Below are 23247 nucleotides of genomic sequence, written 5' to 3'. Positions count from 1 at the left end.
CCCCTGCTCTCGTTCTAAATTTAAGTTAAGATGGCGCCGGTGAGGTCGGCTGCCGTCACGACTGCTCCGACCACTTTTTCTTTGTCTTTGTTTTTTAGGTTAGTTTTCAGCGTTTCTAAATCGGCAAAATCATCACCATTGGGTACATTAGGTATGACAGTGACACTCTTGTTTCTATTGGTATACAATGTACTCACAATTCGAAGTTTTTAACTCCGGATCCGAGCTGGCCGAGTGAGATCTCGAGGGAGAACAAAGGGAAGCGGCGGCGGCCTAGAGGGGCTGCAATTGGGACTGCAATCTCCTCTGCTTCACCGAGACATGGCTGAACCCAGCGGTGCCGGACCACGCCATCCAGCCGGCCGAGTTCTTCTCGGTTCACCGCATGGACAGGACACGGGACTCGGGGAAGTCAAGGGGAGGCGGCGTGTGTTTAATGGTGAACAACAACTGGTGCAACAGTGCGAACGTTGTTCCTCTCACACGCTCCTGCACACCAAATCTGGAACTACTGTCCATCATGTGTCGTCCTTTTTATCTACCTCGGGAATTTACATCGGTCATTGTAAGTGCCGTTTATATTCCACCACAAGCGGACACGGTCACCGCCTTATGCGAGCTGCATGAGGCACTCACACAGCACCAGACACAACACCGGGACGCTGCGCTTATTGTGACGGGGGACTTTAATAGCGCCAACCTCAAACGCGCAGCGCCGAACTTTTATCAACACATCACCTGCCCCACCAGGGGTGAAAGGACACTGGACCACTGCTACACTACGGTCAAGGACGGCTACAAGGCACAATCCCGCCCCCCGTTTGGCAAATCTGATCACGCCGCCATCTTCCTCATGCCAAAATACAAACAAAGGCTGAAACAGGAAGTTCCGGTTCAGAGGAAGGTCGCGCGCTGGACGGATCAATCGGTGGCCGCGTTACAGGACGCACTCGATGACGCAGACTGGGGCATGTTCAGAAACAGCTCCGACGATGACGTCAACGTGTTTACGGAAGCGGTTGTGGGATTCATCGGGAAACTAGCGGATGATACCGTGGAGACAAAGACTATCACAACGTTTCCCAACCAGAAGCCGTGGGTGGATAAAACCATCCGCGACGCTCTGAGATCCCGCACCGCTGCCTACAACACGGGACTCATGACGGGGGACATGGACCCGTACAAAGCCGCATCATATAACGTGCGGAGGGCGGTGAAAGAGGCGAAGCAGCGCTACGGGAGGAAACTAGAGTCACAACTCCAACAGAGTGACTCTAGGAGCCTGTGGCGGGGACTAAGGACAATAACGGACTATAAAGCACCAACAACCGGTATAACGAACGCGGCCGTGACTTTGGCAGACGAGCTGAACACTTTCTATGCTCGCTTCGAGGCTGCAGCTAAGGTCTCCAACAATGCTAGTGTTAGCGGCGCTAACGGCTGCAGACAGGAAGATACTGCCAGCACCGGAAACGTGCTCGTCATCTCCGAGCATGAAGTAAGGAGAGCCTTCAAGAGAGTGAACACCAGGAAAGCAGCAGGACCAGACGGCATCCCAGGTCGTATCCTAAGAGACTGCGCATACCAGCTAGCTCCTGTGTTCACTGAGATATTCAACATCTCTTTATCTCAGTCGGTGATCCCCACATGCTTCAAAGAGTCCATCATTGTTCCTGTCCCGAAGAAACCCCACCCTGCTTCTCTCAATGACTATCGCCCTGTAGCCCTCACCTCAGTAGTGATGAAGTGCTTTGAACGCCTGGTCAGAGACTTCATCATTTCTTCACTACCAGACACACTGGACCCACTACAGTTCGCTTACCGTCCAAATCGTTCCACAAACGATGCCATCTCTCATCTCCTCCACACATCACTCACTCACTTGGACACTAGAAGGGGGAATTATGTTAAAATGCTCTTCATAGACTACAGCTCTGCATTTAACACCATAATTCCCTCCACACTCACCACCAAGCTGGAGCATCTGGGACTCAGCTCATCTATGTGTCAGTGGATCTCCAACTTCCTAACTGGCAGACCACAGGCAGTAAGGATGGGCGGACATGTCTCAGCCTCCACCACTCTCAGCACTGGAGCCCCCCAGGGGTGTGTTCTGAGCCCCCTGCTGTACTCTTTGTACACATATGACTGTGTGGCCACTACCAGCTCCACCACCATCATCAAGTTTGCTGACGACACCGTCGTGGTGGGCCTGATCTCTGATAACAACGAGACGGCCTACCTGAAGGAGATTAGGAATCTGGAGAACTGGTGCCAGAGGAACAACCTCCTTCTAAACGTCAGTAAGACAAAGGAGCTGATAGTGGACTTCAGCACTAAGCAGGAGAGGAACTACCAGACCCCCGTCATCAACGAGTGCCCAGTGGAGAGAGTGGACAGCTTCAAATACCTTGGAGTTCACATCACGCAGGACCTGTCATGGTCCTGTCACATCAACACCGTGGTGAAAAAGGCCCGACAGCGTCTCTACCACCTCAGACGCTTGAGAGACTTCCAACTTCCCTCCAAGGTGCTCAGGAACTTTTACTCGTGCACCATAGAGAGCATCCTGGCGGGAAACATCTTAACCTGGTTCGGGAACAGCACCATGCAGGACAGACGAGCTCTACAGAGGGTTGTGCGGTCAGCTGAGCGCACCATCCGCTCCGAGCTCCCTGACCTGCACTCAATCTACAGCAGGCGGTGCTGGACCAAGGCCAGGAAGATCGTGAAGGACCTCAGCCATCCCAACAACAGACTGTTCTCTCTGCTGAGGTCAGGAAAGCGATTCCGCTGCCTGAAGACCAACACAGAGAGACTGAGGAGGAGCTTCTTCCCGCAGGCGATACAGTCTCTCAATCACACCACCACACAGTACTGACCCACACATACAGTTCTTACACACACACTGGACTTTCTGGACTTTGGTTTTGCACAACACTGGTCACTATATTCTTCATTTCCAGTTAATACTTGTACAGCTGCTGTTATTGTGTATATATTTATTTATATTTAGATTTCTTCATACATTCTTATATAGTTCTATATTGTGTATTGTGTATTTTGTTGTACAGTTATTTTATTTTCAACTTTAATTTATATATTTTATCTTATTCTTCCCAGTTAAATTTACCCTTCATTCTAATTTGTGTTGTACAGTTATTTCATTTTTAACCTTAATTTATATTTTATTCCTTCCTAGTTAAATTTACCCTTTTTAATTTTTCATATTTATTTCCTATCTTATTCATAGCCTTTTCCTTTTTTGTTTTCTTTAGGTCACGAGCAGTTGTCCAAGCATTTCACTACATATCGTACTGTGTATGACTGTGTACGTGACAAATAAAATTTGAATTTGAATTTAAATAAGAATTCATTCCATCAGATTTAACATTAGCAGCACTTGAGACTCGGGACATTTCAGAAGTTTTTAAAACATTCACCTTTGCTGCTGAGGCTGCTATTTCAGTTTCTAAGTCAAGCAGCTCCTTTCTTTTCTTAAGCTGTATTTCTTGTTCTTCCAAAGCATGCTTTTCTTTCAACAACCTCTGTCGAACAAGAAGGGCAGCCATGTCAGCTTCTGCCATTATGCGTGCTGACAAGGCAGATTAAACTATTGAGCCACTGAGTTTGCTTTTCCTACAACTTCTGCTTGCAACATTAGAGATGCTATCACTTGGATTAACATCATCTATCGCAGTGTGACGTTCTGTTTGAAGCCTTTCAATCTGATTCTCCAAAGCCTTAGCAGTCGGTTTCGGCTGTCTTTTCTTTCCATCCACATCACCACATTGTATTAATTGGTGTGTCTCCATTTTTTTCAAAACATTACAAAATCCAAACGCTGAACTGCACCTATGCCACACAGCCTCATTCCAACACATCAACTTGATGACATTCCCTTCAATAAACCTTGGACACACACAATTAACAGGAGCAATATCCCCCACTATCTGCCTATTAAACCTAACTAACTCAACCTAGTCTTCCGTACATACTAGCGGTGGGTATTTATGTACCTCCATACCGTCAGATGTGAGGAAGACAAACTGTCTTAAACACAAACTGCGGCGGTACTACCAAGCCAATGGCTTCAGCCGCCTGATGCACAATAACTAGAAAGAAAATCAGTACAAGGCCTTGTGCAGCTGTACTGCTAAAACCTAACAGGGGAATAAGACTCCTGAAAGAAATCTGTATTGTGTAGCCAAAGGCTTAATCTAACAGCGTGTCGACAAAGGCAACAGCAAACTATAAAACTCTCACCAATAAAACTCATCTATATATAAATAAGACAATAAAACCTACAAAATTTTCTGTTGACAATTTGTTGCGGCTCCTCCAACCTATGGTCGCGGCAGGCTAAACATGAGGACACCGATGACGCGCAGCAATGAACACATAAAATACACTGTAACATTTGCTCCTTTTATTCCACATGCAACTGTCCAATATACAAATCAGCACATGGGATTAACTATTAAACAAATGCACAGATTGCACAAACAAATAACTGCAATTTACCAATAACTAGTGATGTGACGTTCTGCATCGAGGCTTCGAAGCTTGTGTCAAATCAAAATCAAATCAAATCACTTTTATTGTCACATCACATGTGCAGGCACACTGGCACAGCACATGCGAGTGAAATTCTTGTGTGCGAGCCCCACAAGCAACAGAGATGTGCAAACACAACAACACAAACGAGCAAAATACAAGAATGGCCAACCTGAAACTAATAAATATATGTACAATATATAATAGTGTATGCATTTCTGGATGTGTATACTAAATATTTTCCTACGTGTGTGTGTGTGTGTGTGTGTGTGTGTGTGTGTGTGTGTGTGTATACACATTTTTACAAATTAAATAGTAAAAAAAAAAAAAAAAAAATAATAATAATAATAATAATAATAATAATAAAATATATAAAATATACAGAGTTGAATATGTGCAAAACAAGTGGCATTTATATACAGTGTGGAGTGCATAATGTTAAAGTTCCAGTAGTGAAGCTGAGGTGTCTATGACGTGTTCAGCAGTCTGATGGCCTGATGGAAGAAGCTGTCTCTCAGTCTGCTGGTACGGGACCGGATGCTGCAGAACCTCCTTCCTGATGGAAGCAGTCTGAACAGTTTATGGCTGGGGTGACTGGAGTCCTTGATGATCCTCCCCGCTTTCCTCAGGCACCGCTTCCTGTAGATGTCTTGGAGGGAGGGAAGCTCACCTCCAATTATCCGTTCAGAGCACCGCACTACTCGCTGGAGAGCTTTGCAGTTGTAGGCGGTGCTGTTGCCATACCAGGTGGTGATGCATCCAGTGAGGATGCTCTCAATGGCACAGTGATAGAAGGTCCTGAGGATGCGGGGGCTCATGCCGAATCTTTTCAGTCTCCTGAGAAAGAAGAGGCGCTGCTGCGCCTTCTTCACTGTTTTGTTTGTGTGTACTGACCACGTAAGATCCTCAGCCAGATGTACTCCAAGGAACCGGAAGCTGCTCACTCTCTCCACAGCAGCGCCGTTGATGGTGATGGGGGTGTGTACTTCTCTGCACCTCCGGAAGTCCACTATCAACTCCTTTGTCTTTGCGACGTTGAGGGTGAGATGGTTGTCTTGACACCAGTGGGTCAGGGCGCTGACCTCCTCCCTGTAAGCCGTCTCATCACTGTTGGTGATAAGACCCACCACTGTAGTGTCGTCCGCAAACTTCACAATGATGTTGGAGTTGTTAGTGGCTGTGCAGTCGTAGGTGTAGAGTGAGTACAGGAGAGGGCTCAGTACACACCCCTGTGGAGCACCAGTGTTTAGTGTGACGGGGGATGAGGTGATGCTGCCCAGTCTGACCACCTGGCGTCTGTCAGACAGGAAGCTAAGGATCCAGCTGCAGAGGGAGCTGCTCAGTCCTAGATCCTGCAGTTTCCTGTCCAGCTTCGAGGGAACGATGGTATTGAATGCTGAGCTGTAATCTACAAACAGCATCCTCACATACGTGTCTCTCTTCTCCAGGTGTGACAGGGCAGTGTGTAGTGTCAGGGCTATGGCATCATCAGTGGACCTGTTGTGGCGGTATGCAAACTGTAGAGGGTCCAGTGAGTCGGGTAGTGCAGAGCAGATGAAGTCCCTGACCAGCTTCTCGAAGCATTTGCTTACGATGGGGGTCAGGGCTACAGGTCGCCAGTCGTTCAATGAGGAGATGGTGGAGGATTTGGGTACAGGGACGATGGTGGCCATTTTGAAGCAGGCTGGGACTACAGACAGAGAGAGGGAAAGGTTGAAGATGTGCGTGAACACTCCAGCCAGCTGAGCCGCGCATGACTTGAGGACGCGGCCGGGAATCCCGTCCGGACCAGTAGCTTTGCGTGCGTTCACCTTCCTGAAGCACCTCCGCACATCCTCCTCAGACACAGTGTGCGCACTGACGTCATCCGCAGTGCGCACACTGTCCGGTCTCGTGGTGTTCGCTGCGTCGAATCTAGCGTAGAATACGTTTAGATCCTCACACAGAGAGTAATGGAGGGGGCGTTTCCGCGATGCGCGTATCGAGGCTTGCTTCATTTATGGGAGGAGCTGAAAATGATGACGTCCGAAGCCTCGCTGCCCGGCTGTACCACGTGACTGGTTCATGAAGTGGTTCGAACTTTGCCGTGAGATATGACAGCGATATAAACCCCTCAGACTTCATTCAAAAATGTGGGTGTTTGATGGAGAGTTGCGGTTAGTGAGAGTTTGGAGACAGTTTGGAGGTTTATGAGAGTGAGGAGAGAAAGTCAGGAGAGAATGGAGCCAGCTAAGGAGAGGAGGATGTCCTCCCCTGTGTGGGAACATTTTGATCTTATTCCTCCCAACAAGGTATGTAAATTTCTACAGAAGATGTATTTTCATGATACTGATGGTGCAATACAATTTATGTTGAGCTGTCTTGACTTTTGTACAAGGTGAAGTGTTTTCTATGTGCCAGGGAGCTGGGATATAACAACAACACCTCATCCATGCTTAGGCACTACAGAGCTTTGCATGAGAATAAGGGGGACACCGATTGTGGAGCAAGACCAGGTGAGCCATCAAATGCCAGGATAATATAGCATGCAGTAATGTTACTAAATGATAATAATAATAATAATAATAATATTATCATTATTATTAATAATAATAATGATGATGATAATAATAATAATAATAATAATAATAATAATAATAATAATAATGGATTTGATTTATATAGCGCTTTTCAAGGCACCCAAAGCGCTTTACAATACCACTATTCATTCACTCTCACATTCACACACTGGTGGAATATAACAATATTATACAACTGTTATAAGTTACGTGTGTGATATTTATATTTGTGCTTTGTCTTTATTGTCTTTCCTCAGGAGAACAATCTCAAATAGATGAAGACCAGGGGTCCGTTCTTCGTACCTCGCTAAGTAAGTTAGCTGGATTTGATTGCTGACGATTTCGCGTGATCTTGGGTCGTTCGGTTCCCCGAAGCTCATCCGGGACTTGCTGCCATAGCAACAGAGCCGTAAGCAGGTCCCGAGCAGGTTTACTTTATGTAAACAGGATTAGATCGCGGCCACTCAGGTATGTCCGCTTCATTTATATGAAAGCAACAGCGATATTCCACCACTGTTTCACCATAAATAAATAACATCAATGTAACTAAAGATAATGCAGCACTTGATCCTTTTATTGATGTCACACAGATACATACAGGTCATTTCCTAAAAAAGGGAAATGAACTATTAACATTCTATTACATGTATGTGATTATTACAGATGTAATTCATATTTCAGAGTAGTAATTGTAAATTACTTCGTGTAATCAAGATGAGAGACCACGGCTATAAAAGCGAAGGTGGATTTGGGAAGCCTGTCGCAGCCATGTCCTGTCCGTATACGCGAGCAGCCCATTGCGGAAGGTGCAAGATTGATAAGGAGAGTTTTCAGAATTCAGCGTATATTGCGGGATAGACAGGATCCTTTAGCTCAGCGCGACAGTGTGCTCATAGAGAGATATCGATTTTCCCGTGAGGGTATTATTTACGTAACCAACTTGTTGACGAGGGGGTGCAGGACCACCACCTGTCTTTTTTTGCTCTGCCCTTTTCTTGGTTGCTGTTATAAACAAACAAACAGATTATTTCAGGGTCTCTTTCCAAGAGACTAAAAGCAATATAAGTGATAAATATTACCATTCTATAGAATATTCTTATATTTCACTTTTACTTGTTCCCATGTTCTAGTGGGTCCTGTTGTGGCTCTAATGTGAAAGAGGATATAATATAACATATTATAATATAATATAATGTAATATAATATTGGATAATATGGTGTGATATGATAAATCTACCCTACCGCCTACTGGTGTTGGCCAGAGGGGCCGATGGCGCGATATGGCAGCCTGGCTTCTGTCAGTCTGCCCCAGGGCAGCTGTGGCTACAACCGTAGCTGCCTCCACCAGTGTGTGAATGTGAGAGTGAATGAATAGTGCTATTGTAAAGCGCTTTGGGTGCCTTGGAAAGCGCTATATAAATCCAATCCATTATTATTATTATTATTAAATTACTTACGAGTTTAATTTGTCAGCAACTTCCTGCCAGCCCTCTCTCCTTGCTTTTGCAGCCTTTGCAGTGTTCCCTTGCGTTTTAATTAAACTCTGAAACTCCTGAAATCCCTCACTCAAGAGTTCTTGCTCTGCTGCCGAAAAATACCGAGCGCTCTCCTTCGACATTTTCGCCGACCAATCAGAGGGTTGCTGATCAATGTTTCTACTATCGATGCGTAGCCCCTTTTACGACACCCAGTGATCTCACATTACTTCATCCAGCTGTACTAATCGTCAACAACAGGTGTGTTCGGAGAACCGGATTAGCGATCTCAAAGTTAGCGCGATGATTTGATCTTGGATGTAGTAAGCGAGGTACGAAGAACGGGCCCCTGGTTAGCATGGTGATTGAGGACTCCCAGCTATTTAGCATTGTGGAGGACAAAGAATTTAAAAGATTTGTTAAATCATTAAATCCTAGCTATGTTCTCCCCACTAAAAAGGTCATAAAAGCAGTGAAAATTTAGTTTTTACAGAATAAAATGTGAACAGGCAGGACTGACGCCTCAGTGTGTAGCTGTCCATACTTCAACGTTACAAAAGCACAACTACTGTCCACACCCCAACCACACCTCACCTCACAGTAAATGATCATTTCCATTTTAAGCATTTCCAAATGATCATTTTCCATACTGCCAGTATAAATATACACAGTATACTGCCATCACTACAATATACATGTGTTACACACTCCTTTTGTTGTTGACATTTACAGGCTGTGTGCAAAAGGCCACACACTTCAAATTCATGCCAACTAATATTTTTACGTCCAGTAGGTGTCCTGCTAGAGCAAATGAAGCTTCAAGAAGCTTTGTGCTGGGGTGAACCAATTGGAGGAAGAGCTTCAGTGCTTCATGAGGCTTCGTCTGCCCATCACTACCAATAACTGCACTAACTACAATGTCAAATTACAACTTAGTCTATGGTATCAATTAGTGCACAAATATACAAAAACCATCAAGTTACAGTTAAAATACATCAAAATCATTCAAGCTGCGGTCCACAGAAAGTTTTGCCTCAGGCTCACCCTACCTTTCTGCTCATCAACATCAGGTGCTGTGAACAGGTGAGTGTAGTGATGGCCCGCTTGAAGCTGACGCTCCGGAGCGTGTGTCGAAAAAAACAACACACTGGTTCAGAAGCACTGTGTCGAGGCTTGCTTCGTTTGGCAAAAGTCACGTGACCAGTGACGTCCGAAGCTTCATTACGCACGTAACTGCTTCGGTACCTGATTCAAACGGATATAAGGAAGTGAATCATCCACGGGATTCGTGGAGTGTGTTGATGGTGACAGATAGCGACGAGGTGATCATTCCACTGACAGATATGGAGCCAGCGAGGAAGAGAGGACGTTCTGGCGTGTGGGAATATTTTGAGTTGATTTTGCTCAATTCATTTTATCTGCCGAAGTGAAAAACTTGAAATGTCCAAAATCATGTTTTCATAATGTAAATATCATTACAGCATATGACTTTAGGAACACTTCCATGTGAATTAAAGCTAATGAAGACTACAAAAATGTATTTGACACTATACGTACATTACATTGCTACAGTTTAGAAAATCATTTTGTTTATTGTTTTTAGGTGATAGTCTGCAGGACCCAGGAATACCTGCATATCTACCAGCTTGCAGTGTAGTTCCTGCACTCCACAGCCTCTTCTGTTCCATGCAAGTGGATTTTCTCCAGGGCAGGAGAAACTATTTCTAAGAAAAGAAACAGACTCAGCCAGCGCACAGTAACACTAATCCTCTTTTTAAATGTAAATAACAAAAGGGCTACCTGACATAGAGCATGTTTTTACTTTGCAAGTTCTTGATTAGGGGTGGGTTTTGATTATCGCCTTTCTGATTACAATCCATGCTAAATTGAATAAAGTGATATTGATTCATTACAATCCTGTGTCGATTTGTAAATTAACGTTATTATGCCTGAAACGCCAGCATCTCAGGTTAAACCTCACAACATGTCGTCAAACACCATACAGTAAAACAGTACCTGGGAGCAGGTTTACGGATTCTGCATACAAACGTGAACACAGAGCGCGGACCCGACGCGTCAGAATCAGATTTTGATGTGTCGGCGGGTCCGCGCTGTGTTTGCCTCTTTTTTTCTTCGCTGGCTTCTGCAGCTGCAGGTTTCATAACTCTCTGTTTACATCTCTAATTAAGTCTCACATGTGTCAGCTTTCTTTTAATAGATAAATTATGGATATATACTGTTAAATGATCAGAATTGTAATATTTCTGACTGAGGCAAAACTTTCCAGATTCCAATCAAATTGAATCCTGTATCAAATCAAAATGATTCTACAAATCAGTGACGATGCAGCCGTACTCAGCTTCCTAAGCATTTTCCCTTTCCAGTTCACAATCAATCCCACCCCTAGGTCAAAAATATGTATAGGACAATTGGCCTAATCTAATATTTTGTATGAACCTGTCCAGCTGTGATTAAACGACAAGTAGATGGAGGCAGGACTCCACAGCAGGGGCATACTCCATAATGTGCTGTGCATTCTCATATGTATATTATATATATTGCTCACTTATTGTATTTACCAACATCAAGGAGTTATGAGCAAAGAAAGGCCACACCATAGTGCATGTTTAAATAGGGAAAGTTTATTGATCAAAATGTATTACGCAGATACGCATTACATTTTTTTCAGCCCCCCAATCGAGAAAACAAAACCAATTACATGTTCAAAGCAACGGAACGGTGGCCCAATATCAGAGAGAACTCCACTCTTGAGTGAGCAGTGATAATTGAGCAGTCCGTTTTATTTTGCAGATTCAAGCTGCTCTTCAAAGTTTTCACCACCAGATGTCACCGGAGAGGACTGTGTTGAAAAGCTTCAAGTAATGAACCGTTTTTCAATACAAGCTTCAGTGCTTCGGAAAGCTTCATTTGGCCATCACTAGGTGAGTGCAACCACATTTATCATCTACCACACCCATGAGACACACCCCACACCCGTGCACCAATACAGTGAGTCCATTTAAACCAACCCACTTAGTCAAAAAAGGAACAACTCATATGGCTCCTACAATAACTATTAGAAACTGGATTCACAATAATATTTCTAACAAACCATTTCTAACTGAGCAGCATTGTTTCCTTAGTCACACTGTTACTCTGAGAAATTTCAGAATGGACTGCTGGACCATAGTGACTAACCCTCAAACCCTCCTACCCACCTCGACATACAAACTCTGTGTGGCTTCACGTGTTCTGTTGATGTTTACATGATCGAAATGACTTGAACACAAACAAACAAACAAAGAGGAAGACCACACCGGAAGGAAAAAACTACAAGTCCCAGCATCCTCTGTGTTTAGGGCGGAGCAGTGAAAGTGAAAGCCTTCAGAGTAGCAGGAGGAGGAAGGTGGAGCTGAGGCCGGTCAGTGTTAACATGAATATGTTTCTTCTTATGACATAAAATAATTCCACGCTGTTCGTGTCTGTGGGTGAAGCGTGAGGCCGGTGGGCTCCTCTCAGCACTTTCTGTCCACTCCGTTGATTTCCTGTAAGTAGAGAGGAAGTGAAGCGAAGTGCGCAGTTTAGCTGAGCCTCCGTTTAGTGTGAGAGAGCAGGAGGAGAGTGAGAGCTGTGCTGAGGCAGGTGAGTGTAAACACCGCTCTGACATTACTGTGTCTCTGTGGCGGGAGCAACAGGCTCCGTCAGTGGAGGCAAAAATAATCAGACTTTGGTTTTTCAAAGGAAACAACTTTATGTCGGAAGTTCCCGCACGCTCATTGGATAACGGTGTGTCAATCGCAAGTTATTAGCCAATGAGCGTGCGGATTCACAGAAAGACCCGCCTTTATCACGGGACTTTAAAAACAACAATGGCGACAGAAACTCTGTGAGTGGAGTTCAGGGTGACGTTATGAAACTGTGACGTTTGAGCCACTTCCTGTTCTCAGTCCCAGCGTCCTGATCACCGAGGTTTCTGTTGCTCTGATATCTGATATTGATTATATCGGTAAACAGGCTGTAGCATAAACATCAGGTCTGTTCTTCCTACCTCGCTTACTACATCCAAGACCAAATCATCGCGCTAACTTTGAGCTCGCTATCCCGGTTCTCCGAACACACCTGTTGTTGACGATCAGTACAGCTGGATGAAGTCATGTGAGATCACTGGGTGGCTTAACAGGGGCTACGCATCGATAGTAGAAACATTGATCGGCAACCCTCTGATTGGTCGGCGAAAATGTCGAAGGAGCGCGCTCGGTATTTTTCGGCAGCAGAGCAAGAACTCCTGAGTGAGGGATTTCAGGAGTTTCAGAGTTTAATTAAAACGCAAGTGAACACTGCAAAGGCTGCAAAAGCAAGGAGAGAGGGCTGGCAGGAAGTTGCTGACAAATCAAACTCGTAAGTAATTTAATAATAACAATAATAATAATAATAATAATAATAATAATAATAATAATGGATTTGATTTATATAGCGCTTTTCAAGGCACCCAAAGTGCTTTACAATAGCACTATTCAGTCACTCTCACATTCACACACTGGTGGAGGCAGCTACGGTTGTAGCCACAGCTGCCCTGGGGCAGACTGACAGAAGCCAGGCTGCCATATCGCGCCATCGGCCCCTCTGGCCGACACCAGTAGGCGGTAGGGTAGATTTATCATATCACACTATATTATCCAATATTATATTACATTATATTATAATATGTTATATTATATCCTCTTTCACATTAGAGCCACAACAGGACCCACTAGAACATGGGAACAAGTAAAAGTGAAATATAAGAATATTCTACAGAATGGTAATATTTATCACTTATATTGCTTTTAGTCTCTTGGAAAGAGACCCTGAAATAATCTGTTTGTTTGTTTATAACAGCAACCAAGAAAAGGGCAGAGCAAAAAAAGACAGGTGGTGGTCCTGCACCCCCTCGTCAACAAGTTGGTTACGTAAATAATACCCTCACGGGAAAATCGATATCTCTCTATGAGCACACTGTCGCGCTGAGCTAAAGGATCCTGTCTGTCCCGCAATATACGCTGAATTCTGAGGACTCTCCTTATCAATCTTGCACCTTCCGCAATGGGCTGCTCGCGTATACGGACAGGACATGGCTGCGACAGGCTTCCCAAATCCACCTTCGCTTTTATAGCCGTGGTCTCTCATCTTGATTACATGAAGTAATTTACAATTACTACTCTGAAATATGAATTACATCTGTAATAATCACATACATGTAATAGAATGTTAATAGTACATTTCCCTTTTTTAGGAAATGACCTGTATGTATCTGTGTGACATCAATAACAGGATCAGGTGCTGCATTATCTTTAGTTACATTGATGTTATTTATTTATGGTGAAACAGTGGTAAAATATCGCTGTTGCTTTCGTATACATGAAGCGGACATACCTGAGTGGCCGCGATCTAATCCTGTTTACATAAAGTAAACCTGCTCGGGACCTGCTTACGGCTCTGTTGCTATGGCAGCAAGTCCCGGATGAGCTTCGGGGAACCGAACGACCCAAGATCACGCGAAATCGTCAGCAATCAAATCCAGCTAACTTACTTAGCGAGGTACGAAGAACGGACCCCGGGGCCCTATTTCAGGAAGCCGGTTTAGAAAACTCAGAGTGAAAAACGATACTCAGGGTTGAGTAACACCGAACTGTCCAACTCGGAATATTCGGTTTCAGAAAGGCTGATAACAAGTAGTTCAGTCAACGCGGAGTTGCTTTAACCCCAAGTTAAACGCGCGCACGAGGATACATAAAGCCCTGATTAGTGGAGCACAGATTAAGCGAGTCACCATGGAGACGGAGGGAAAGAAGGCGCGGTCAATGCATCTTACAGCGCTTGAGGCCGAAATTCTGATGGCAGCATATGCCGATAACATGCAAATTTTGCGGAAAAAAAGTAACACAGGCTCAGCTGCAAAAGAAAGTGAGCATGCATGGCAAAACATAGCCGACAGAGTCAATGCGTGAGTGTTAATTTAAACATTGATCGAGGGATTTCCACCCATTTAACACGTTATTTTATTTTATTTTTTATTTCATACATTTTATTTTGTGCTGTGATTTGAGCGCAGGTGCAACCCAACAGGCCCCAAACGTTCCTGGCAGCAAGTAAAAATGAAATATAAAAATATAGTCCAAACAGGTAAGGTGTAATTGTATTATGAGCCATAGTGCTTGGTCTGTTTGTCCCATGTAAATCAATTGCAGTTAGAGGCTACATTAATTTCCCCTCTGTAAGCACGTATTGAAATTATCTGAGCACATTACAAGTACATATTTGCTTACTCTGTATGCTCAAATGTGGCCCGTTATAGCCAACAGAAAAAAAAGCAGAGGCCCGAAAAACAGGTGGGGGTCCTCCACCACCACCACTCACAGAGGCTGAGCAGTTGGCTTCCACATTTGTGATAATGTTGGCAGCATCACATATGATCTTCACAGTGCAGAGAACACAAATTAGCATCCATTACTATAATGAAATAATTTGTTAGTTTGAAATGCTACAGGGAGCTATGTACCTGCACATTAATGCTGTGGAAAGACTTCCTGTTCACATAGTCTCCTTCATTTACTGAAGGAGCAATGATTGGAATGTGAGTGCCATCTATACAGCCAATCACGCCTGGGAACCCTGAGAATAAATGTAAAATTTAAGTAGTAGTTCAAGTATCACCACATCATGAATTAAGTTCTGTTCATCCTGATACCTGCAATTTTGTGGAATCCCTCTTTGATAAATCTTGTGGGTCTATGACCGGGGAACACCACAAACGAGTACAGGAGACGTTTCAGTGCAACTGTAACATTCCTGACTGCCCGACAGACGGTAGCCTTGGAAACGTGCTCAGCGTCACCAATATTATACAGAAAGCTCCCGTTTGCAAAAAACCGAAGTGCAATACAAATAATATGTACAGAACTGAGAGGATGTCCACGATGTGTCACATGAGCAATATTAGGCCTGAGGATGTTATTCAAATAAATTATAGATTGTGCTGAAAAACGGTAACGTTCACACAGGAAATCATCAGGAAATGATAAAATGTCCGAACGCGCTCTAATCACTCTCTCCCGGCGGAGAGCTCTGCGGAGAATTTGGGCTTCACGATCTACTGGCTCTTCAAGGAAGGGGCACGCCATGTCTGACACTTCCTACAGTCAGGTTTCTGACAAAGAGGCGGAGAAGGTCAGGGTTAGTTGAAGTAAACCTGCTAGGGGGCAGGTTAGCTTCACGGAGTGTGTCGTCATAGTAACTCACTCAGAATTAATCTAAACTCGCTTTGTGAAACCGAAAACCCAGAGTTTTCGTTAACTCAGGGTATACTTACTCAGAGTTTGCACTAAACCGGCTTCTTGAAACAGGGCCCTGGTCTGTTCTGAAAACTGGCTTTATTTTTTCAAAGTAAGGGAATATCTGTGGTGTGATACCGCGGGCTCATGGGCTAAGGACTTGGATTGACAAGTCAAGCGCAGATGATTGTGTTGTTTCTTATAAAGGCTTGTGTGTGTGTGTCTTCCTATGTGTGTCCTTGTGTCAGTGGAACTGAATCAGTGTGTTAGAGAAAGTGCTCCTCTGCTGTGCCGTCATCGTGTGGATGCTTCTTTTAAAGTTGGAACTCATGTTTTTATGATCTGCTTCATTTCATTGAACCTTTATTTCTAACCATGAAGTCCCTTTGAGGTTACAGCCTCCTGGTTAGGTTTAGGCTGTTATTGTGCTTCAGGCTGAAACATGAGGAGTAAGGAGTGGGGCTGGTTAGCCCTCATGACCCTCACCATAACACATACGTCACAGGACAGTGTTTACCACAGAAACTCCATGAAATGATCAATGAGAACTTTAGAAACCCGTCAGTGTGATGCTTCCAGTACAACAGCACCTCTGAGTGTGTGTGTTTGCCTCTCAGACTAACTCCACCCTGACATCAAGAAGATGGAGGAAGAGGATGGAGCAGGATCTGCAGCATCCAGCTGTGTGTCTGTGAGGAGTGACTGGTCCAATGATAAACCTCCAGACTTCAGTAATGAACCTGCAGCAACAATGTAAGAGAGCTGCTGACTCATTTATTCAGTGCAAATAATGATTTTTGATGCAATGGAGAAGAAAAATGACAAAAACAGTTTTAAAAATAAGGATTAAAATATTACAAACTATGTTTTTGAGTTTCCTGATGTAGTACAAAAATATATGAACATAACTGTATATAGGGCAGATATTTTACGGTTCTTTTAGGCAGCACCAAAAAACAAAAAGACTATTTTTAAGCTGTCTGAGGTAGTGAGTCAACATGTCACACTGGGTCAAAGGTCAGGGAGTAAAAGTGTGTTTTAAAGGAGGTTTAAAAGCAGCGAGTGAAGGAGCCTGTCGAGGTAAATCGTTCCATAACTGATCAAATTCAGTTGGTGGACCTCTGTGTGAAATCAAGCATCTGGTCCACAGAGAGGATAACCCTCACATGGGCTGTACAACATTATATAGTGAGACAAAAACAGAGATTATCGTAGCCATGGCTCTCTCGCATGGACGTGGCAGTCTTGCTGTCTGCTGCGAATCCTCCCCGTACCTCCGTGACCTCGTCTGGTATCTGCTCCCTCCTCTGTAAGAGACAGTAAAGGAAAACACGTCTCTGCCTAGTCTTGAAAATCTCATCTTATCATCCATTGTTCTTCTAGGGCCTCTTCTTCTTGTGGCCTCAGCTAACTGCTAATATTTAAATGGCTAACAATAACATGTGTGCCAGCCAGGTTAACATTTGTGATGAACTATGATTAATTAACTGATGTTGAAACTGGAGCTTTACTGACCTCTGAAATTCCTCCAAAGAGTGTTATTCAGTGTTGTGACAGTCAGCTGCTTCAGCTGCTGCTGGGATGGGCTGTGGCAAAGAGAGCAGAGAAAAACTCTGATTTTCTCTGCTGATGGTTTCTGGTGTTTGGGTCTGTTTTTCTGTATTTATGCAGATAAAGTGTAAACTCAGATGAATTATACCATCAAATTTTAAAGGAAAATATCAGAATGAGCCAGTTGGGATTAGTATCTTGCCCAAGGATATTTGACACGCAGACTGGAGGAGCCTGGGATCGAACCATCAACCGTCCGATCAGTAGGTGACCAGCTCTACCTCCTGAGCTACAGCCACCCTGTTTCATCAGATTTGAGGTGTTACCTCCTTTGACAGCATCACAGTATCAGCTTGAAGCACTTGTTGCTGCTGAGTTTGCATCTTTTGCTGTGAAGTACAGCCAGACTTTTGACCGCTTCGCCTTGGGCATTTTCAATCTGTAGCTCTGCTCTAAAAGAACGTACGTACCTGGACCCGCCTACTATCCTCGGAAACGTAAAATGATTGGCTAGAATCCAAAGTGTATGACATCTCAGGAAAAAAAGCACTGAAATGTGCGCTGCTTTTTGGTCTGGTTACTACCGTTTATGTCAGAACCGGTGCCATTATGTCACCGGATACGGGTACCCATCCCTAGTTAGGAGGCAATGGTAGAGAAGGAAATACAGGAGAGTGGAGGTGATGTATCTAAATGCATCTGAACAAAGCAGACGTACACACTAAACTCAATGGATAGTCAAATGTAGAATCACAGAACAGAACTGCAGGCTGAGTTTGGATGTTTGACTTTGTCTTTCACACCTCTCTGTGTCTCACAAACACAGTGACGTCAGACATATTCACACTCACTGTTCCATCTGCTTTGTGCACAAACTCACTTTCTTCCTTCAATGATCTACATACTACGTGCTGCCCACTGAATACTTTGCAATGTATTTCATCTCGTTCACACACAAAATAGGCACCAATGAGAGCTCTATCCTCCTTACATATTGGTGGAGAAACCAAACACTCAACGCCCTCAGCAGAGGAGGAAAAACCTCCTTTCGGTGGAGAAACCATCCTTAACCCTCCTTGAAAACTGGCAGGGAAACCAGACCTCCTTATGTATGTGTGTGTATATGCATGTGCTTGAATGTGTGTGTGTGTGTGTGTTTGGAGGTGCGTTTGTGTGACCTCCTGCTCACCAAAAGGGTAATAAAAGCAGGAAGCTTATTAACCAAGAAAACAGAACCTTCAGATAGGATGTCCCCATAATAAAATGTGAACTATGATTCACATTGGGGATGTCCCCCACCAGCAGACTGGTTGCGGAGGAAACAAAGGAATGTCTTTGATCCTGCTGCTTGAACTAAGACTTACACATTTAAGTAACACAATGACAACATTTAACAATTTGACTCCAACAGCTGCCAGCTGGAATTTAAATGTAATTTAAATGAAGGATTCAAGGTTATTGGGTTTTTTGAATGTAGAGATCACATGAACGTATATGAATTGAATGATATGTCTCTTCTATGTTTCTATTATCATATTTTGATGTTGATTGTGATTGGTTTTATTTGTTTCTTCAGTGGTTGTAGTGTTTTAATATTTGGTAATTTTTTCCATTATTGTAATTGTGTATAAAGTTTAATTTGAATGAAAGTTACACTCAAATGCTTTCAGTGTTGCTGTGTTGAGTGTTTGCATGTTTAATGTTTGTATGGAAGACACAGAAAGACATGTGACTAAAGAAATCTGTGCTAGAGGGACATTTCAAAAAAATAGTAGAAAACAAAACCGATGATGAATTCTTTAGAGAATTTTCTAGAAATCTTTTTCTTTCTAAACAGAATTCAGAATATTGATGTTTGAGCTGGAAGCTGTTTCTACAGGATCCTGATGGACACTCAAAGGTTTTAGAAAATGTTCTCATCATTTGTTTACAGCAGAATATCAATGTATGTAAATCAAAACAACAAAAATGCAAAAGTGGTGTGTGAGACTACAAATTATAGAATCAGAACTGCTGATTTCATTACTCTTAACTTTTAAAGGCAGATTTTGTATCTGAGAGCAGGGACACTTGCTGTGTTCAGTGTGACTGTAAATTCAGGCTACCCTTGATTTAGTAGTTCGATGTTTTTAAACTGTTTCATTTATAAGGCTCATTAAAAGCCATTTGAACAGAACATTTTTGTATTTATAACGAAAAGTTTTAGAATTATTTTTGTGGTCAAAAAAGGAGGAGAAACAAACGGAGGGTGTGTTGTTCAGGAAGTACAGACTGTAGCTCAGCAGGTAGAATTACTAACTGGAAGGTTGGAGGTTTGATCCCTGGCTGCTCCAGTCAGCCACGGTATCCTTGGGCAAGATATGGAACCCCGACTTGCTCTCCGATGCATCCATCATAGTGGCATTGTTAGAAAAAGAAGTGCTTGTGTGAATGAAGCACGCTGTATAAAATGCTTTGACTGCTCATATAGAAAAGCAGCTTATAAGAATTGGTTCATTTTCCAGATAATTCCACTAGTAAGACAACAGACATTTGGGAGGCTTTCTCTGAGAGTAACACTGAAAGTCTTGCTGCTCCTCCACAAAATGAACTCTTCAGTTTAGATTTGATTACAGACACAGCTCAGCTAAACACAACTCAAACTAATCTACACTATTTTTCTTTATTACGCAGCATTTTTTATAACTATTTCCAGATGTTTCTAAAGATGAAAACAGAATTAAACTCCAGCCTGATCCGTTTCTGAGGTTCCTGACTCTGAACGTCCCTCAAACGCCTCTCTGATCGTCTCCTTCCGTTGCTTTTACTTTGGCTTTCGTGAATGTTGTGGCGCAGTTGATCGTCTCCATGTTAAGGTAATGTTAGCAGTCGGTACTATTTTCCTGGCTAACATCAGCTGTGTGCAGCTTAGTTTCAGCATAAATCTGCTTCGTTTTATGTGAGATCAGAGTCTGGGAATGAGACAGAAACAGTTAGTTGATGATCAGCAGCTCAGAGTCGATGTTACTGTGGATCCACTGACTGATGACTGTAGGCAGCTTCTCCTGCCTCCATCAGTCTGTTATGGAAGCTCGTTTCCGCCACAAAAAAGGATCCATTCTCGAAATTTCGACTTGTAACTCGAAATTTTGAGAAAAGTAGCTCGAAATTTCGAGTTAGTTCTGCCAATCAGTAATCTACGTAGAATGCGCACTCAAAACCGGATCGCAACAAATCTGCACTTTCGAGAGTACGTTTGCTGATATTAACGCCATGTGATTCAGCTAATAACAGAATGATTTCATCATCTCTGAAGCCACACGGAAAATTATCTGCAATTTGTGCATTTATGACTGGCTGTAATTCTGGTATCTTTAGCTGTAGCATTTGTAGCTGAGGGCTTCAGCTTCCGGGTAACAAGGAAATTACGTCATTCACGTACATTACTGATTAACAGTTAGTTTTCTCAAAATTCCAAGTTAATAATAACATCAAATCCATTTATTTATACAGCACTTTTCACAGGATAAAACCACAAAGTGCTTCACAGTAATATAAAACAGAAATACATAAAATAATCAAAGACACAGCACAAATCTAATTAAAAGCTAATCTAAATAAATGAGTCTTAAGCTGCTTTTTAAAAGAATAAATACAGTCAAGTCAAAGTAAAGATGGAGGGAGAGCACTCCACAGCCTGGGGGCCACCGCTCTAAACATCTGTCTCCTCTGGTCTTAAAACGAGTTCGTGGGACTACCAACAGCCTTTGATGAGAAGATCTCAGGCTGCGAGAGGGAGCGTGGGGCTCTAAAAGATCAGAAATGTAAGCAGGGGCATCACAAGTCAAAGCTTTAAAAGTCAGTACCAAGATTTTAAAATGAATTCTGAAGTGTACTGGAAGCCAGTGTAATGAGCGTAACACTGGTGTAACGTGCTCTCTTTTTGGTGTCTTAGTTAAAAGCCTTGCAGCAGCAGCATTCTGGACTAACTGAAGAGGCTCAAGATTCCTTTTGCTCAAACACAGAAAAAGGCTGTTACAATAATCTAAGCGAGAAGAAATTAAAGCATGAATAACCATTTCTAACTCAGATTTAGACAGCAAAGTTCGCAGTTTGGAGATGTTTCTTAGCTGAAAAAGGCAGCTCCTAATTAACTGTGAGCGTGTTGTTGTAGGGACATGGCAGAACCAAAGATCACACCGAGGTACCTGAGGCTCAGCTGAACAGATGAGCCAAGAGAACCAAGATGCTGTTTGATTAGAGATATCTGGTTGTCGGGGGCAATAATTAATGTTTCTGACTTCTCAGAGTTCAACTGTAAGTAGTTGTCACCAAGCCTCTGTTCAATGGAAGCTAAACATTTAATTAAAGAGGACAGTTTATGGACTTCCATCGGCTTAAAAGAGCAATAGAGCTGAATATCATCAGCATAGAAGTGATAAGACACCTCAGGGTACTGCCTAATTATAAGTCCTAGAGGTAACATGCACAAAAGAAATAGAATAGGACCCAGAACTGAACCCTGCGGTACCCCACATGTCAGATCTTTAGAATGTGACATAAACCGATTCGCAAAAACACTAAAAGATATGTTGGAGAGGTGTGACTGAAACTACTTCAAAGCCAGACCAGACACACAGACTACGTCACGGAGCCTGTTAATCAGGATGGTCAATGGTGTCAAAGGCAGACCAACAAAACCATGACTGAGGATGCTCCGGAGTCAGCTGACATCATAATGTCACTAGAGACTTTAAGTAATGCGGTTTCTGTTGAGTGACTTTTACGGAAACCTGACTGAAATTTGTCATAAATTTCATGTTTTTCTAAAAAAGTGGTAAGCTGATCTGCAACTACTTTTTCCAGAATTTTGATAATAATGGAAGCTTAGAGATAGGCCTATAATTCTTAAGCTGAGTTGGATCCAAACTGCTCTTTTTTTAATATCTGCTCAACCACAGCATGCTTACAGAACGTAGGGACCACACCTGTTAAAAGAGAGGCATTGCATAGCTCTACAATAGAGCGGCCAATGGCAGAGAGAGCATTTTTAAACAGCCCAGCAGGTAGAATGTCATTTGCACAAGTGGTAATTTTCATTTTATCCAGCAGGAGTGAAAGGTCATGTATGGTCATTGGGTTAAACACTGACAGTAAATGAGGGGGAGGTGGCCCAGAGACACAAACAGATGGTATTGAAGAGCCAATGCTCATACAGACATTATTAACTTTATCCAGAAAGAAATTCAGAAACTCATCACTCTCAGATATGGAGGTCACTGGTACTGGGTGGACCACGGGGGAAACAATAGAGTTTATGGAGTCAAACAGTACCTTGGAATTTCTCTTGCTTGATGATATTAACTGAGAAAAATATCCTGATCTGGCTGTTTTTATGGTTTCATGTAAGGAAACCCAAAGTTCCCTAAGGTGGAGCCTGTGAACTTCGAGTTTGGTTGATTTCCAAAGGCGTTCTACTTTCCTACAGATTCTTTTGACCTTCCTTATGTCATCATTTATCCATGGATAAGCTCTATTTGAGGCAGCAATCACAGATTTCATAGGTGACACTGAATTTAAAATCTCCAAGCAGTGATTATTAAAACACTGTGTAGCAACATCAGCATCAGTACAGCCATTGATCGCATGAGGGTCCAACAAATTAGAAAACTTCAAAGCAACATCCTGATTTATGAACCGCTTATGGAACATGAGATTAGAAGGTGGTGCGTACAGAGGGAAGACTAAAAGTAACACAGGAATGGTCACTCACTTGTACGTCTTTAACACAGACATTAGTTATGTCTAAGCCAAGAG

At 43.1% G+C, this 23247-nt stretch overlaps 1 protein-coding gene across 10 annotated transcripts in view; it reads left to right on the top strand.

Annotated features, from left to right (window-relative positions):
• The first annotated feature begins 11824 nt into the window (after window positions 1–11824).
• Window positions 11825–23247, top strand: part of LOC113021481 (NACHT, LRR and PYD domains-containing protein 3-like) — a 46041-nt gene continuing 34618 nt past the window's right edge. For 7 of the 10 annotated variants that reach the window (XM_026166218.1, XM_026166214.1, XM_026166213.1 and 4 more), the window contains exons 1-2: window positions 12133–12232; window positions 16518–16653. In XM_026166218.1, coding sequence (XP_026022003.1) covers window positions 16544–16653 — 110 coding nt within the window. In that variant the 5' untranslated portion in view covers window positions 12133–12232; window positions 16518–16543. Of the gene's footprint in view, window positions 12012–12132; window positions 12560–13751; window positions 13771–16517; window positions 16654–23247 lie in introns of those variants that run through there. The other 3 variants (XM_026166211.1, XM_026166210.1, XM_026166212.1) reach the window with 3 other exon arrangements.

This window comes from Astatotilapia calliptera, chromosome 4, assembly GCF_900246225.1.
Source record: "Astatotilapia calliptera chromosome 4, fAstCal1.2, whole genome shotgun sequence".
Classification (NCBI taxonomy): domain Eukaryota; kingdom Metazoa; phylum Chordata; class Actinopteri; order Cichliformes; family Cichlidae; genus Astatotilapia; species Astatotilapia calliptera.
Note: the sequence above shows the minus strand (reverse complement) of the source record. Positions and strands in the feature narration are given on the sequence as shown.